The sequence below is a fragment of the Anomaloglossus baeobatrachus genome, chromosome 5 (assembly GCF_048569485.1).
Source record: "Anomaloglossus baeobatrachus isolate aAnoBae1 chromosome 5, aAnoBae1.hap1, whole genome shotgun sequence".
Lineage (NCBI taxonomy): Eukaryota > Metazoa > Chordata > Amphibia > Anura > Aromobatidae > Anomaloglossus > Anomaloglossus baeobatrachus.
Window position 1 is genome coordinate 451,380,306 of NC_134357.1, and position 17,130 is coordinate 451,397,435.

Below are 17,130 nucleotides of genomic sequence, written 5' to 3' on the forward strand. Positions count from 1 at the left end.
TATCTATCTCTGTCTCTTTCCCTCTCTTTCCCTGTCTGTCTCTTTCCCTGTCTGTTTCCCTGTGTCTGTCTGTCTCTTACCCTGTCTATGTTTGTTTCTTACCCTGTCTGTATCTGTCTCTTTCCCTGGCTGCATTGTGACACGCCAACATTCCATTTAAGGGTGTGGCTGCGCATTCTTCTGAAGTTCTGGCTGCACTGTGGCTCCCAGCTCCATTCGCTTTAATGGAGGCAGGTTTTTTGGTGAATAACTGTAAAGCACGGGGTTATAATTTCTCCTCAAAACATAGCCTATGACGCTCTCGGGGTCCAGAAGTGTGAGTGTGCAAAATTTTGTGGCTGTAGCTGCGAAGGTGCAGATGCCAATCCCGGACACGCACACGCACACACACAGCTTTATATATTAGATATATATTCCCCCCCCCCCCAATAATATTATCAAAAATAATAAAAGACAAATATTAAGCCCCGTGAAGAGTTTTCGAGCTGCTATAAGCGCCTATACTATAATGTGCTGGTCAGGAACGGGGAAAAAATTGCTCAAATTACAAAAAGGCGCAAATCAAAAAAAGGGGGGGAAAAAAAATAAACTACCAAAAATGCAATAATGAATCAGCCCTAAAACGTATCCTTTGGTCATAACCATAGTAACGGTCGGCTTTCCAGTGCCAGTTGTTTCAAGGATTTGTTCATAATCCCAATAATAAAAAAAAACACAATACAGCTATAATGACTAATTATACAATGTATCAGCGACCATAAAAACCGCATCATAGGTCAGAACGCGACAGAATCGCGCCGTGCACACAGAACAATACATATGTTGCATTACAGTGGGCGCGGCGCGGAGAGCTCCACCTCCTGTCACACGTGACTTTTAACACCACCTTCCAATGCGCAGATATTGACGTCAACGTGGGTGTTTTCATTCTCGTGAGAAGTGTACTCTGAGCGTCAGCCAATGACCTACTCTGGTTCTGCCCACGTGGTTTTATCTGAGGCGGGGCGGAAGTACGTGTCGCAGTGCATTGTGGGGAGTGTGGTTCCGGTGTGTAGAAGCAGCCCGGGCCGGAGCGGACTACAACTCCCGACATCCCTGAACCGAGCGACCTCTGCGGATACTGAGCCCACCCCAGAGACCCCTGCAGACCCGCCCGGTGACCGGACAACATGAGAGATAAACAGAAGCGCCGCAGGGAACGCACGTGGGCCGAGGCCGCCAAGATGGTACCGAGAGGGGCGGGGGCGGGAACCGTGATCGGGAGGAGGCGGGGGGGAGGCCAGGAGGTTATAATCAGGGAATATGCAGAGGAGGGGCCGGCGCGGTTATTGTGGGGGCTCAGGAGCAAGTCCTAACTGTGAACGTGTCCGAGTGGAGGATGGGGGGCAGGGGATTATCAAGGGGGGGGGGAGATGGGGGGCAGGGGATTATCAAGGGGGGGGGGGGAGATGGGGGGCAGGAGATTAGCATGGGGTCAGGGGATTACAGAAGGGGGGGGTGAGGGGGCAGGAGATATTCATGGGGGGCAGGGGTTTTCTGAGCATGGGGGGGATGGGGACAGGAGATTACCGGGGGGGGTTAGAACGGGGACAGGAGATTACCGGGGGGGGGTTAGAACGGGGACAGGAGATTACCGGGGGGGGAGGAACGGGGACAGGAGATTACCGGGCGGGGGGGACGGGAGATTACCGGGCGGGGGGGACGGGAGATTACCGGGGGGGGGGGACGGGAGATTACCGGGGGGGGGACGGGGACGGGAGATTACCGGGGGGGACGGGAGATTACCGGGGGGGGGAGATTACTGGGGGGGAGCGGGGACAGGAGATTACTGGGGGGGACGGGGACAGGAGATTACCGGGGGGGGGGTTAGAACGGGGACAGGAGATTACCGGGGGGGGGGTTAGAACGGGGACAGGAGATTACCGGGGGGAAACGGGGACGGGAGATTACCGGGGGGGGACGGGAGATTACGGGGGGGAGATTACTGGGGGGGGAGCGGGGACAGGAGATTACTGGGGGGGAACGGGGACAGGAGATTACCGGGGGGGAACGGGGACAGGAGATTACCGGGGGGGAACGGGGACAGGAGATTATTGGGGGGGAGGGGGGGAACGGGGACAGGAGATTACCGGGGGGGGGAACGGGGACGGGAGATTACCGGGGGGGAACGGGGACAGGAGATTACCGGGGGGGGGGGGAACGGGGACAGGAGATTACCGGGGGGGGAACGGGGACGGGAGATTACCGGGGGGGAACGGGGACGGGAGATTACCGGGGGGGGACGGGAGATTACCGGGGGGGGGAACGGGGACAGGAGATTACCGGGGGGGGGGGGGGAACGGGGACAGGAGATTACCGGGGGGGGGGACCGGGGACAGGAGATTACCGGGGGGGGGGGGAACGGGGACAGGAGATTACCGGGGGGGGGGCGGGGACAGGAGATTACCGGGGGGGGGCGGGGACAGGGGATTACTGTTGGGGGGGGGGCGGGGACAGGGGATTACTGTTGGGGGGGGGCGGGGACAGGGGATTACTGTTGGGGGGACGGGGACAGGAGATTACCGTGGGGGGGGACGGGGACAGGAGATTACCGTTGGGGGGGGACGGGGACAGGAGATTACCGTGGGGGGTTTTGGGGACAGGAGAATACCGTGGGGGGATGGGGACAGGAGAATACCGTGGGGGGATGGGGACTGGAGAATACCGTGGGGGGATGGGGTCAGGAGAATACCGGGGGGGGGGGGATGGGGTCAGGAGAATACCGGGGGGGATGGGGTCAGGAGAATACCGGGGGGGATGGGGTCAGGAGAATACCGGGGGGGGATGGGGTCAGGAGAATACCGGGGGGGGATGGGGTCAGGAGAATACCGGGGGGGGATGGGGTCAGGAGAATACCGGGGGGGGATGGGGACAGGAGAATACCGGGGGGGGGGATGGGGACGGGGACAGGAGAATACCGTGGGGGGGATGGGGACAGGAGAATACCGTGGGGGGGATGGGGACAGGAGAATACCGTGGGCGGGGGGGATGGGGACAGGAGAATACCGGGGGGGATGGGGACAGGAGAATACCGGGGGGGATGGGGACAGGAGAATACCTTGGGGGGGATGGGGATGGGGACAGGAGAATACCGTGGGGGGGATGGGGACGGGGACAGGAGAATACCGTGGGGGGGATGGGGACGGGGACAGGAGAATACCGTGGGGGGGATGGGGACGGGGACAGGAGAATACCGTGGGGGGGATGGGGACGGGGACAGGAGAATACCGTGGGGGGGATGGGGACGGGGACAGGAGAATACCGTGGGGGGGATGGGGACGGGGACAGGAGAATACCGTGGGGGGGATGGGGACGGGGACAGGAGAATACCGTGGGGGGGATGGGGACGGGGACAGGAGAATACCGTGGGGGGGATGGGGACGGGGACAGGAGAATACCGTGGGGGGGATGGGGACGGGGACAGGAGAATACCGTGGGGGGGGATGGGGACGGGGACAGGAGAATACCGTGGGGGGGATGGGGACGGGGACAGGAGAATACCGTGGGGGGGATGGGGACAGGAGAATACCGTGGGGGGGATGGGGACGGGGACAGAATACCGTGGGGGGGATGGGGACGGGGACAGGAGAATACCGTGGGGGGAATGGGGACGGGGACAGGAGAATACCGGGATGGGGATGGGGACAGGAGAATACCGTGGGGGGGGATGGGGACAGGAGAATACCGTGGGGGGGGATGGGGACAGGAGAATACCGTGGGGGGGGATGGGGACAGGAGAATACCGGGGGGGTATGGGAACAGGAGAATACCATGGGGGGGATGGGGACGGGGACAGGAGAATACCGGGGGGGGATGGGGACAGGAGAATACCGTGGGGGTATGGGAACAGGAGAATACCGTGGGGGGGATGGGGACAGGAGAATACCGGGGGGGGGGATGGGGACAGGAGAATACCGTGGGGGGGGGGGATGGGGACAGGAGAATACCGTGGGGGGGATGGGGACGGGGACAGGAGAATACCGTGGGGGGGATGGGGATGGGGACAGGAGAATACCGTGGGGGGGGGGGGATGGGGACAGGAGAATACCGGGGGGGATGGGGACAGGAGAATACCGGGGGGGATGGGGACAGGAGAATACCGTGGGGGGGATGGGGACAGGAGAATACCGGGGGGGGGATGGGGACAGGAGAATACCGGGGGGGGGATGGGGACAGGAGAATACCGGGGGGGGGATGGGGACAGGAGAATACCGTGGGGGGGATGGGGACAGGAGAATACCGTGGGGGGGATGGGGACAGGAGAATACCGTGGGGGGGATGGGGACGGGGACAGGAGAATACCGTGGGGGGGATGGGGACGGGGACAGGAGAATACCGTGGGGGGGACGGGGACAGGAGAATACCGTGGGGGGGATGGGGACGGGGACAGGAGAATACCGTGGGGGGGATGGGGACGGGGACAGGAGAATACCGTGGGGGGGATGGGGACGGGGACAGGAGAATACCGTGGGGGGGGATGGGGACGGGGACAGGAGAATACCGTGGGGGGGATGGGGACGGGGACAGGAGAATACCGTGGGGGGGATGGGGACAGGAGAATACCGTGGGGGGGGATGGGGACGGGGACAGGAGAATACCGTGGGGGGGGATGGGGACGGGGACAGGAGAATACCGGGGGGGGGGATGGGGATGGGGACAGGAGAATACCGGGGGGGGGATGGGAACAGGAGAATACCGGGGGGGGGATGGGAACAGGAGAATACCGTGGGGGGGGTGGGGACAGGAGAATACCGGGGGGGTATGGGAACAGGAGAATACCGTGGGGGGGGGATGGGGACGGGGACAGGAGAATACCGGGGGGGGGATGGGGACAGGAGAATACCGTGGGGGGGGATGGGGACAGGAGAATACCGTGGGGGGGATGGGGACAGGAGAATACCGTGGGGGGGATGGGGACGGGGACAGGAGAATACCGTGGGGGGGATGGGGACGGGGACAGGAGAATACCGTGGGGGGGATGGGGACGGGGACAGGAGAATACCGTGGGGGGGATGGGGACGGGGACAGGAGAATACCGTGGGGGGGATGGGGACGGGGACGGGGACAGGAGAATACCGTGGGGGGGATGGGGACGGGGACAGGAGAATACCGTGGGGGGGATGGGGACGGGGACAGGAGAATACCGTGGGGGGGGATGGGGACGGGGACAGGAGAATACCGTGGGGGGGGATGGGGACGGGGACAGGAGAATACCGGGGGGGGGGGATGGGGACGGGGACAGGAGAATACCGGGGGGGGGGGATGGGGACAGGAGAATACCGGGGGGGGATGGGGACAGGAGAATACCGGGGGGGATGGGGACAGGAGAATACCGGGGGGGGGATGGGGACAGGAGAATACCGGGGGGGGGATGGGGACAGGAGAATACCGGGGGGGGATGGGAACAGGAGAATACCGTGGGGGGGGATGGGAACAGGAGAATACCGTGGGGGGGGTGGGGACAGGAGAATACCGTGGGGGGATGGGAACAGGAGAATACCGTGGGGGGGGATGGGGACGGGGACAGGAGAATACCGGGGGGGGGATGGGGACAGGAGAATACCGTGGGGGTATGGGAACAGGAGAATACCGTGGGAGGGGGATGGGGACGGGGACAGGAGAATACCGGGGGGGGGGATGGGGACAGGAGAATACCGTGGGGGGGGGGATGGGGACAGGAGAATACCGTGGGGGGGGGATGGGGACAGGAGAATACCGTGGGGGGGGGATGGGGACAGGAGAATACCGTGGGGGGGGATGGGGACGGGGGCAGGAGAATACCGTGGGGGGGATGGGGACGGGGACAGGAGAATACCGGGGGGGGATGGGGTCAGGCGAATACCGGGGGGGGATGGGGACAGGAGAATACCGTGGGGGGGGAGATGGGGACAGGAGAATACCGTGGGGGGGGAGATGGGGACAGGAGAATACCGTGGGGGGGGGAGATGGGGACAGGAGAATACCGTGGGGGGGGGAGATGGGGACAGGAGAATACCGTGGGGGGGGGGAGATGGGGACAGGAGAATACCGTGGGGGGGGGAGATGGGGACAGGAGAATACCGTGGGGGGGGGAGATGGGGACAGGAGAATACCGTGGGGGGGGAGATGGGGACAGGAGAATACCGTGGGGGGGGAGATGGGGACAGGAGAATACCGTGGGGGGGGAGATGGGGACAGGAGAATACCGTGGGGGGGGAGATGGGGACAGGAGAATACCGTGGGGGGGGGGATGGGGACAGGAGAGTACCGGGGGGGTGGATGGCGGACAGGAGAGTACCGGGGGGGGGGGGGGGGTGGATGGCGGACAGGAGAGTACCGGGGGGGGGGGGGTGGATGGCGGACAGGAGAGTACCGGGGGGGGTGGATGGGGACAGGAGAATATCGGGGGGGGGTGGGTTGGGGACAGGAGAATACCGGGGGGGGGGGTTTGGGGACAGGAGATCACCGGGAGGGGCGGGAATGGGGACAGGAAAGATTGTGGGTAGGATGAGGTTTGGGGGGTGGCGAGGATGGGGAAGATTGGGGGTAAAATGGGGGCGTGAGGAGGCCGGGTGATTTCAAAGGGGGGGGGGGGCGAGGTTAGGGGGCAGATTACCAAGGGGGTGGAGGACTTGGCCGAGGCAGAAAAAGTTGGGGGTGGGGCGAGGATGGGGAGGGTGTCTGTGAGGGGGCAGTATGGGAGTGAGGGGGGTAGCAGATTACCGAGGGGGTAGAAAATGGGGATGATGCAGGTGGTGATAGGGGCAGATTACCGAGGGTGGAGGAGGGCAGGATATTACTGGGGGTGCAGAATGGGGCTGATGGCTAGAATATTAGTGAGGAAATTGGGGCGAGAGGAGCAGGATATTACGAGATAGACGTGGGCACAGGATATTACCGGGGAAGGAGGATTGTGGGTAAATGATAATACTGATGGGGGTGATGGCCGCATATTACCAGGAGCAGTGCGGTGGATGCCGCAAGGACTGAGCCTGAGCAGTAAATTAAATCTCTGATGTTGAGGAAGATATCTTTTATATTGTTTAGAATTAAATTACCTTAAAGGGAATCTCACCAGGTTTTTGCTCCCACATCTGAGAGCAGCATGATGTAGTGACAGAGACCCTGATTCTGCTGCAGATGTAAGGCTAAGTTCACACAGAACATCTTTTGCGTTTTTGAAGTCACAAAGATGCAAATACAGTAAATACATGCGTTTCCTTCCCCCAGCAAAGTCTATGAGATTTCTATTCTGCTGACGCATTTTTAAAGATGCAGCATGTTAATTCTTTTTGCGTTTTTACAACGATTTTGAGCCCTTCCAGTCAATAGATTTGACTTAAAAAAAACACGCATTGGGAAAAACGCGGTAAAAACGCATTGTGGTTTTTTTTATGCGTTTTTTTGGGACAAAAACGCTGAACTTTTGTGGTAAAAAAAGATGCCGCATGTGAAGCTCATGAATATACTGGACTATCTAGTGGTGCGCCAAGTAGTCTTCTAATAATAATCTAATGCTGATAAAACAGTGATTTTATCCAAACTATACTAAGCAGCCCATTGACACAGTGCTGGAATCAGGATCTCTGTCCCAACGTTATGCTGCTTTCAGATTAGGTGGCAAAAACCTGGTGACAGATTCTCTTTTATAGGGCTTGTCTGGGAATTTTTTTTTTATTGCCTGTGAGGCTAAGTATTGCCAGCTAGTTATTGCTGCTCATGTACCTCACGTCATCAGGGCAGTTGTTTCTCTTCTGCTCAGTGGAATTGGCATCAATGCCAATGTCATGCTATCTGGTTGAGAGTAGACTCCCCACAATTAGGCAGCGGGAAGCCTGCTGGCAATCGGTTTCACATTGGCAGGGACGTCCTATCCATAGTACAGAAGAGCAGGAACTGACCTGATAACGTGAGGTCCTCATCAGCTGAATCGGTTCCTGACCTCTCTGAGCAGAGTTTGGCACCAGGAAGAACAAGAAGTTAGGATCTACCTGCCTGTTAGTTCTTGGCACCATACAAATAGAAATAACCAAAATCCCAGATTCCCCTTTTAATGAGTTGCACTGCGATTAGAAATAAATACAGCAGAATCTCTAGAGCCACGTTCACAATTCTGATGAGATACTGTCTGCAAACCTCCTTAGTCCCGGCTTAGGCCGGTTTCACACATCCGGCTTTTCGCCGGTTTACCGGATCCGGCGCTCTCCCATACAGTGACTACAGTACAGTGACAGCGCAACAAGCGCCGGTCACATGCTGTCATGTGACCGGCGCATGTGACCCGGAAGTTACAGCGCTGTCACTGTACTGTATTGTCTGTACGGGAGAGCACCGGATCCGGTAAACCGGCGAAAAGCCGGATGTGTGAAACCGGCCTTAGGCTGTGTTTTAGGAACAAACGGAGTTTAGTTTAAAAAAAAAAAAAAAAGATTGGAGCTGTTGGGTAACGGGAAGCGGAGAAGACAACCTGACTTATTGTGGTGGGCCGCATACACTGTGTGCAGCATTATTAGGCAAATGAGTATTTTGATCACATGATAATTTTTATACATGTTGTCCTACTCCAGGCTGTATAGGCTTGACAGTCAACTACCAAGTAAGCAAATCAGGTGATGTGCATCTCTGTAAGGCCGGCTTCACACTTGCGATTAACTCGCACGAGTGCAATGTGAGAAAATCTTGCATTGCACTCGGACCAATGTTAATCAACGAGGCATCTGCTATGTTTTTCAGTCCAAATCGGAGTGAGAAAAAAAATCGCAGCATGCTGCGTTTTAGAGAGTTTCTCGCGCGTGTCTTCCCAATGAAACTCTATGGGTGCGTGGAAAAAAAACGAATGTCACACGGACGGCACATACACCATTCTAGTGACATGCGTTATTCTAAATACATTGATCGCATGTTGCAGAAAACATTGTTAATGAGTGAAGTCTGTCGATGTCGGTCAACTTTTATCTCTGTCAGTCGGTCTGTCTCTTTCTCTGTCGGTCTCTGTCTCCCTGTGGTCGGGCTCTCACTCTCTGTCTCTCTCTCACGCTCTCTCTCTCTCTCTCTCTCTCACCTATCCGCGGTGCTGCACGGCTGTCACATTGCTCCGGTGGCTTTTCCTCTTTTGAAAAAGCCGGCCGCTCATTATTCCATCTAGTATTCACTGCTTTCCCCGCCCATCGGCGCCTATGATTGTTTGCAGTTAGACACGCCCTCACATTGAGTGACAGCTGTCTCACTGCAACTAATCACAGCCGCCGGTGGGTGGGTCTATATCGTACAGTAAATTAAATAAATAATTAAAAAAAAAAAACCGGCGAGGTTCCCCCCCAATTTTCATACCAGCCAGGGTAAAGCCATACGGCAGGAGGCTGGTATTGTCAGGATGGGGAGCCCCACGTTATGGGGAGCCCCCCACCCTAAAAATATCAGCCAGCAGCCACCCGGAATTGCCGCATCCATTAGATGCGACAGTCCCGAGACTGTACCCGGCTCATCCCGAATTACCCTGGTGACGTGGCAATCGGGGTAATAAGGAGTTGATGGCAGCAGCCCATAGCTGCCATTAAGTCCTAGGTTAATCATGGCAGGCGTCTCCCCGAGATACCTTCCATGATTAACCCGTAAGTTAAAGAAAATAAAGACATACACCAAAAAATCCTTTATTTGAAATAAATGACAAAAAACCCCCACCCTCTTTCACCACTTTTATTCAAGTCCCCAAATACCCTCCAGGTCCGACGTAATCCACACGAGGTCCCACGACGCTTTCAGGTCTGCTACATCAGAAGCTGACAGAGCGGTCACAGACCACGACCGCTCTCTGTGAGCTCCCTGCAGCGAGTGAAGTGAGTCGTGCTATCAGCGATGACGTTACCCGCGGCCACAGATCTCAGCGGGAGGACTTCTGCTGTGGCCGCGGGTAACCTCAGTGACTGCACCGCTGATAGCGCAGATCACCTAAGTCACTCAGGGGATTTGCGGTCACCGGTGAGACCTTCATCGGTGACCGAAAATCAGGCCACGACACACAGAGCCGCGGGGTGACAATAAAGTCAGATGAAGTTCATCCGACTTCATTCTGATCGCGCGGCTCTGTCTGCTGTCAGCGGCCATTCAGCTCTGCTACATGACTCTGTCTGTGTCTGCTGTCAGCTTCCATGTAGCAGAGCTGAATGGCAGATGACATAGCTGCTGAGAATAAAAACGGATCGCATACGGACTACAATCAATTGAATAATCACAGAATCGCATTGCTGTTGCATTGCACACTGATCAAGACTTGAACAGAGCTCATGCTACTTTCTAGCATGAGACTCGGTCCGATTTTACATGCACAAGTGTGATTCCAGCCTAATGAGGAGGGGTGTGGTGTAATGACATCAATACCCTATATAAGGGATGCATACTTATTAGGCAACTTCCTTTCCTTTTGCAAAATGGGTCAGAAGAGAGATTTGACGGGCTCTGAAAAGTCCAAAATTGTGAGATGTCTTGAAATTGCCAAACTTTTGAAGCGTGATCACCGAACAATCAAGCGTTTCATGGCAAATAGCCAACAGGGTCGCAAGAAGCGTGTTGGGCAAAAAAGGCGCAAAATAACTGTCCATGAATTAAGGAAAATCAAGCGTGAAGCTGCCAAGATGCCATTGGCCATATTTCAGAGCTGCAACGTTACAGGAGTATCAAAAAGCACAAGGTGTGCCATACTCAGGGACATGGCCAAGGTAAGGAAGGCTGAAAAACAACCACCTTTGAACAAGAATCATAAGATAAAACGTCAAGACTGGGCCAAGAAATATCTTAAGACTGATTTTTTTCAAAGGTTTTATGGACTGATGAAATGAGAGTGACTCTTGATGGGCCAGATGGATGGGCCAGAGGCTGGATTAGTAAAGGGCAGAGAGCCCTACTCCGACTCAGACGCCAGCAAGGTGGAGGTGGGGTACTGGTATGGGCTGGTATCATCAAAGATGAACTTGTGGGACCTTTTCGGGTAGAGGATGGAGTGAAGCTCAACTCCCAGACCTACTGCCAGTTTCTGGAAGACAACTTCTTCAAGCAGTGGTACAGGAAGAAGTCGGTATCGTTTAAGAAAAACATGATTTTCATGTAGGACAATGCTCCATCACATGCATCCAACTACTCCACAGCGTGGCTGGCCAGTAAAGGTCTAAAAGATGAAAAAATAATGACATGGCCCCCGTATTCGCTTGATCTGAACCCAATTGAGAACCTGTGGTCCCTCTTAAAATGTGAGATCTACAGGGAGGGAAAACGTTACACCTCTCGGAACAGTGTCTGGGAGGCTGTGGTGGCTGCTGCACGCAATGTTGATCATAAACAGATCAAGCAAATGACAGAATCTATGGATGGAGGCTGTTGAGTGACAACATAAAGAAAGGTGGCTATATTGGTCACCATTGTTTGGGTTTTTGTTTTTGCATATCAGAAATGTTTATTTCTAATATTTGTGCAGTTATATTGATTTACCTGGTGAAAATAAACAAGTGAGATGGGAATATATTTGGTTTTTATTAAGTTGCCTAATAATTCTGCACAGTAATAGTTACCTGCACAAACAGATATCCTCCTAAGATAGCCAACTCTAAAAAAAAAAACCACTCCAACTTCCAAAAATATTAAGCTTTGATATTTGAGTCTTTTGGATTGATTGAGAACATAGTTGTTGATCAATAATAAAAAAAAAATCCTCTAAAATACAACCTGCCTAATAATTCTGCACACAGTGTAGTACTGTTGTCAATTGAATTGTAAAAAAAAAAAAAAAAAAGGTCCACATGTTTTTTTGTTTTTAAATTGACACATGAGATGTGAAAATAATTCAAGATAGGACTGGGTGATTGATTTTTATTTTTTTTTTTTTGTAAAAACAAACTTTTTTTTAATTTGCTTAGCCATTTAAAAGAATGCTTTAAGGCACTTTTTTGCATAAAGAAAGCACTACTTATATTGTAACTTGTTTTAATTAGATTTGTGGTGGACAATTCCTACAATTAGTTGTATACTAGGAATACAGTCGTGGCCAAACCTTTTGAGACTGACAGATTTTGGTTTTCACGCTTGCCACTTCAGATTTTATAGTGGTAATTTGCATAAACTCTAGATCATGAAGAATGAACAAAAGAATTGCAAAGTTATTTGCCATGAAAATTAACTTAATCACAAATTCTTAATTGCCACTGAATTTCAGGCCTGCCACAAAATTACCCGCTTACATAATTTGTGATCTTCTTCGCACAGTGAGGTTAAGGCTTTGAGGGTGGCTTGGGTCAAGAACAGCAGCAAAGAAACCACTTCCATTCAAGAAAAACGTGACTTAGGCCATGTTTTCACACTGCATCTTTTGCTGCGTTTTTGGTGAATTTTTGAGGTCCCATAGATGCACCAAAGGCTACATTCACACAAGTCCCGTTTTTTCACGGAGTCATCCGTGAGACATCCGTTCCGTATACAGGCCGTGTGCCTTCCGTTTTTTTGGGGGTTTTTTTGCGGACCGCAAAAAAACCCGGAAGCAGGTAGATGAAATGGAGGGATAGACATAGAGGGAAGGATAAATAGAGAGATATGGTGGAAGAAACAATGAATGGAGGGCTAGATAGAGGGATAGATGAGAAAGACATGTATAATGTCCCACTCCCCAGCATTTTGTAATCTTGCACTCTTATGTGGCACTAAAGCGTTCTTAGCCTTGTATTTAGCAAAAAAATAAATAATTTAAAAAACCGTCGTGGGATTTCCCCCCCCCCCCCATCTTTTGCAGCCAGCTCGGGTAAAGCAGACGGCTGCAGATCACAGCTGGCAGCTTCACCTTGGCTGCTAATCCAAAACAGAGGGCACCCCACGCTGTTATTTTACAAAAATAATTTAAAACAAAAAACATGGGGTCCCCCCCCCCCCAAATAATTGAATCACCAACCAAGGTAAAGCAGACAGCTGTGGTCTGGTATTCTCAGACTAGGGAGGCACGCGGTTGTTGGACCCTCCCCAGCCTAAAAATAGCAGGCCATAGCTGCCCCAGAAGTGGTGAATACATTAGATGCGCCAATCCTCGGGCTTTTCCCCAGTACATCCCGATGTCCTAGTGCGGTGGCAAACGGGGTAATATATGGGGTTTATACCAGATGTGTAATGTCACCTGGCATCAAGCACTGGGGTTAGTGATGTCACTGCATCTGAGATACCAGACATCACTAACCCAGTCAGTAATAAAAAAAAAAATCGATTAAAGAAATTTTTTATTTGGAAAAAAAACTCCCCAACACATTCCCTCTTTCACCAATTTATTGGAAAGAAAAATCCAATCCTGATTCAGAGTAATCCAATAAGGGGGTGCCATGACGATCCGTACCATACTCATTGTCCCAGTCAATGACGAACAAAATGTTCCACATTGACTGAGAGAGCAGTGCAGTGACCTGAGCTAATATCATGAGGTCAGCCCAGGTCACTGCAGGGGATGACGAGCGCTGACTTCATGAGGTTAGCTAGGTACATTACCTGCGTTGATGGAAGCCGCTTCACTCCTGACATCAGCGCTGGTCACTGAGATCAATGACCACCGCGTTCACAAGCAAAACGTTCACAAGCGAAATATCACAAGCGGCCCGTGATGTCACCGCTAGTCAGTCTAGAGCCGCCCACGAGAGGTGATGAGAACGCGGCGGTCAGTGACAAGCGCTGATGTCAGGAGTGTAGGAATTCATCACCACCACAGGTGATTAACTTTAATAACCTCCTGATGGCAACTCTCATCATCCCCGCGGCTACTCCCATTGCAGAGCGGGCATCTGCTGACGTGCTGCAGTGCGGGCATCTGCTGACACCCAACTGAAGTCACACAGAAGTGCTTCCGTGATTTTGTGGACCCATTGACTTATATTGAGTCACGGACCATTATTACGGAACAGAATAGGACATGTTCCATGATAACGGAACAGACATACGGCATCCAATGTTTTTTTTGTAGGATCTGATGTACACGGAAGTGCTTCTGTGTGCCATGCGATCCTACACAAAATACATTGAAAAGATGGTCTTGACAGTAGGTCTGCATAAAAACAGGAACTGAACAGGACAAACGGAACAGTCATATGAATGAGCCCTTAGACTAACATTCTGGAGAAAGTACAGGGATTGCACTGCATAGGACTGGGGTAAGGTCTCATCCGCACACTGCATCTTTTACTGCGTTTTTGGAGCATCATTGTGGTCCCAGTGCACCCAAATGCATGCATTTCCTTTCACCTGCAAACTTTTCTATTATGCTATCTGCACATTGCGTCTTTTTTTGGCTGCGATTCTGAAGATGCAACATGTCATTTTGTTTTTGCTTTTTGTCAGTGTTTCTCACTAGTGATAGGAGGACTGGCATATCAATCCCCCGCTAAGTCTGGGTTGGCGGGGGATTGATCCCTGGTATCTGGCTAGATGCCGGTCCCCATACAAAGTCTATGGGGGCCAAAATCTGGCGCAAAAAGGTACAAGCAAGCTCTTCATACTTAACAAGTCACCATCATAGCTGTCACACTGCTCCTGTGGCCACTCATTCACTTCCCAGGCCACTCATTACCGTCATTGAATATGCACTGCTTCCTCCGCCCACCGGCATGTGGGATTGGTTGCAGTCATACACGCCCCCACGTTGAGTGACGGTGTGTCTGATGCTTCCAATCACAGACTCCGAATGGGTGCAGCCCCAGCCATGTGCTTATCTTGGCTGGATATTAAAATAGGAGGAATAACGTGGCGTTTTCTTCTAATAATTTTAAAAAACGGCATGCGGTACCTCCAATTTTGATACACAGCGAATATAAGGCCAGTCAACTGGGTGCTGGTATTCTTTGGCTGGGGAGACCCACGGTTTTTGGGAGCCCTCCAGCCTAAAAATATCGGCTTGCAGCCACCCGGAATTGCCTCATTCATTAGATGCGACAATCCTGGCACTTTTTACCCAGCTCTTACCGATTGCCGGTGCAGTGGCAATCGGGGTAATAAGGAGTTAATGGCTGCCCACCGCTGCCACTAAGCCCTAGATTAGTAATAGGAGGGGTCTGATACCCCCCTCCCCCAACGCTTCCCGCACTGCTACATCTCAATTCACACCGAGCAGCCATAGAACATAACCCCCCGCTGTGAGGTTCAGGCAGCGACTGAAGTGAGCCGCGTGATCAGCGGTGATAGTAACTGTGGGAACCTTCAGCTGTGGTCGTGGTAACCTGAGTGAAGCCACCGCTGATCGTGGCTCAGTCTCTGCCTGACCTCACAATGGGTAGTTATGTTTTATGGTGCTCGCTCTGAGCTTCAGATGCAGCAGAGCTCAATCGTCGTGGGACCTCACATGGATTACGTCAGACCTGCAGGGGTTTTTTGGAGTTAATAAAGAGATGAAAGAGGATGTTTTTTGTGTTTGTCTTTTTTGTCTTTTATTTCAATTAAAGGATTTTTGGAGTTTTTGTGTTTTATTTACTTTCACTTACAGATTAGTGATGGGGGGTCTCAGTCTCCTCCCATTACTAATCTAGGGTTTAGTGGCAGCTGTGGTCTTCCATTAACTCTTTATTACCCAGATTGCCACCACACCAGGGCAATGGGAAGAGCCATGACCAGCGCCACTATTGGTGCTTCTAATGGATGCACCACTTCTGGCGTGGCTGCGGACTGCTATTGTTTGGCTGGAAAGGGCCGAATAACCATGCCCCTTCCCACCCTAACAATGAGCCCCCAGTTGTTTTGTCCCTTGGCTGGTTTTAGAAAGATGGGGGGGGCACTCTATCTATATATATATATATATATATATATATATATATATATATATATATATATATATATATATATATATATATATATATATATATATATATATATATATATATATATATATATATACATATATACATACATACATTCTCAAATAATTAAAAAAAAAAGTGTGGGATCCCCTCTATTTTTCATAAACAGCGAAGGTACAGTAGACAGGTGGGGGTTGTAGCCGGCAGTTGCTGCATATGACAAATGGCGGGACCCCACGTCATATTTTTATTACCAAAAAAAAAAACAGCTGGCCAAGGTAGCTATCGAGCTATTCTGTTATTTCTTTCTATCTATTCTAATGATCTATCAATGATCCTATCCTATTTTGTTTCAAAAACGTATTAACAAAAATGCGGCAAAATGCATGTGTTCTTTCATGCGTGTTTGGGCCACAAGCTGCATTTCTGTGACCACAGGAGAAAAGATGCACTCAAGATGCAGCGTGGGGACATAGACTAAGGTTATTTTCACTGATGAAGTCCCCATCAAATGGTTTGGGACATATGACATGCACTGTTCGTAGAAGAAAAGGTGAGGGCTACCATGAGTCCGGTGTCTGCCAACAGTAAGCCTCCTGAGACCACTCATGTGCGGGGGCTGTTCCTCCATGGAGGGGGCTCACTCACAATTTGGCCTAAGAACACGGCTATGACTGATTGCATCTAAACATCCTCCAAAAGCCACTTCTCCCACCCATCCAGGAGCAATTTGAACAATAATTTTTTTTCAGCATGGTGGATACCATGTTACAAGGCAAAAATGATAACCAAGTAGTGCAGTGAACAAAACATTGATATTTTGGGTTCATGAGCAGGAAACTCCCCAGATCTCAATGCCCTTGGTAACCTGTTGTTAATCCTCAAAAATCAAGTGGACAAACAAAAACACAAATTATGATAATTATTCAGCGCTGATTAGATGAGAATGGGTCATCAGCCAGGATTTGGCCCAGAAGCTGATATCCAGCTGCAAGGGCAGAAATTTGAAAAAATGAAGGACCACACTATAAATATGGAGTTTTAACCAGTTAACGACCGCCTTTTAACAGTTGCTGTATAGAGTACTTATTGCTCGATGATGCTTTTTAACAGCGCTGAGGAATAAGAGAATAGTGCCACCCTGCGGGTGAAATTCTTGCCAGTGACTGTTGTATATGACAGCTAACACCAAAGGGATTGGCCCCAACTGTTTCTGGAACAGATTGTGGCCGATTTAAGTTTAAATACCACTGTCAATCACCAAAGTGGTATCTTAAGGGCTAATGCACACGTAACTGCTGAATATTCTGCA

The 17,130-nt window shown here is 51.9% G+C and overlaps 1 protein-coding gene across 1 annotated transcript in view; it reads left to right on the forward strand.

Annotated features, from left to right (window-relative positions):
• The first annotated feature begins 1,013 nt into the window (after positions 1-1,013).
• ASXL1 (ASXL transcriptional regulator 1) overlaps positions 1,014-17,130 on the forward strand; it is a 66,375-nt gene continuing 50,258 nt past the window's right edge. The window contains exon 1 of the mRNA XM_075350556.1: positions 1,014-1,226. Coding sequence (XP_075206671.1) covers positions 1,170-1,226 — 57 coding nt within the window. The 5' untranslated portion in view covers positions 1,014-1,169. The remainder of the gene's footprint in view (positions 1,227-17,130) is intronic.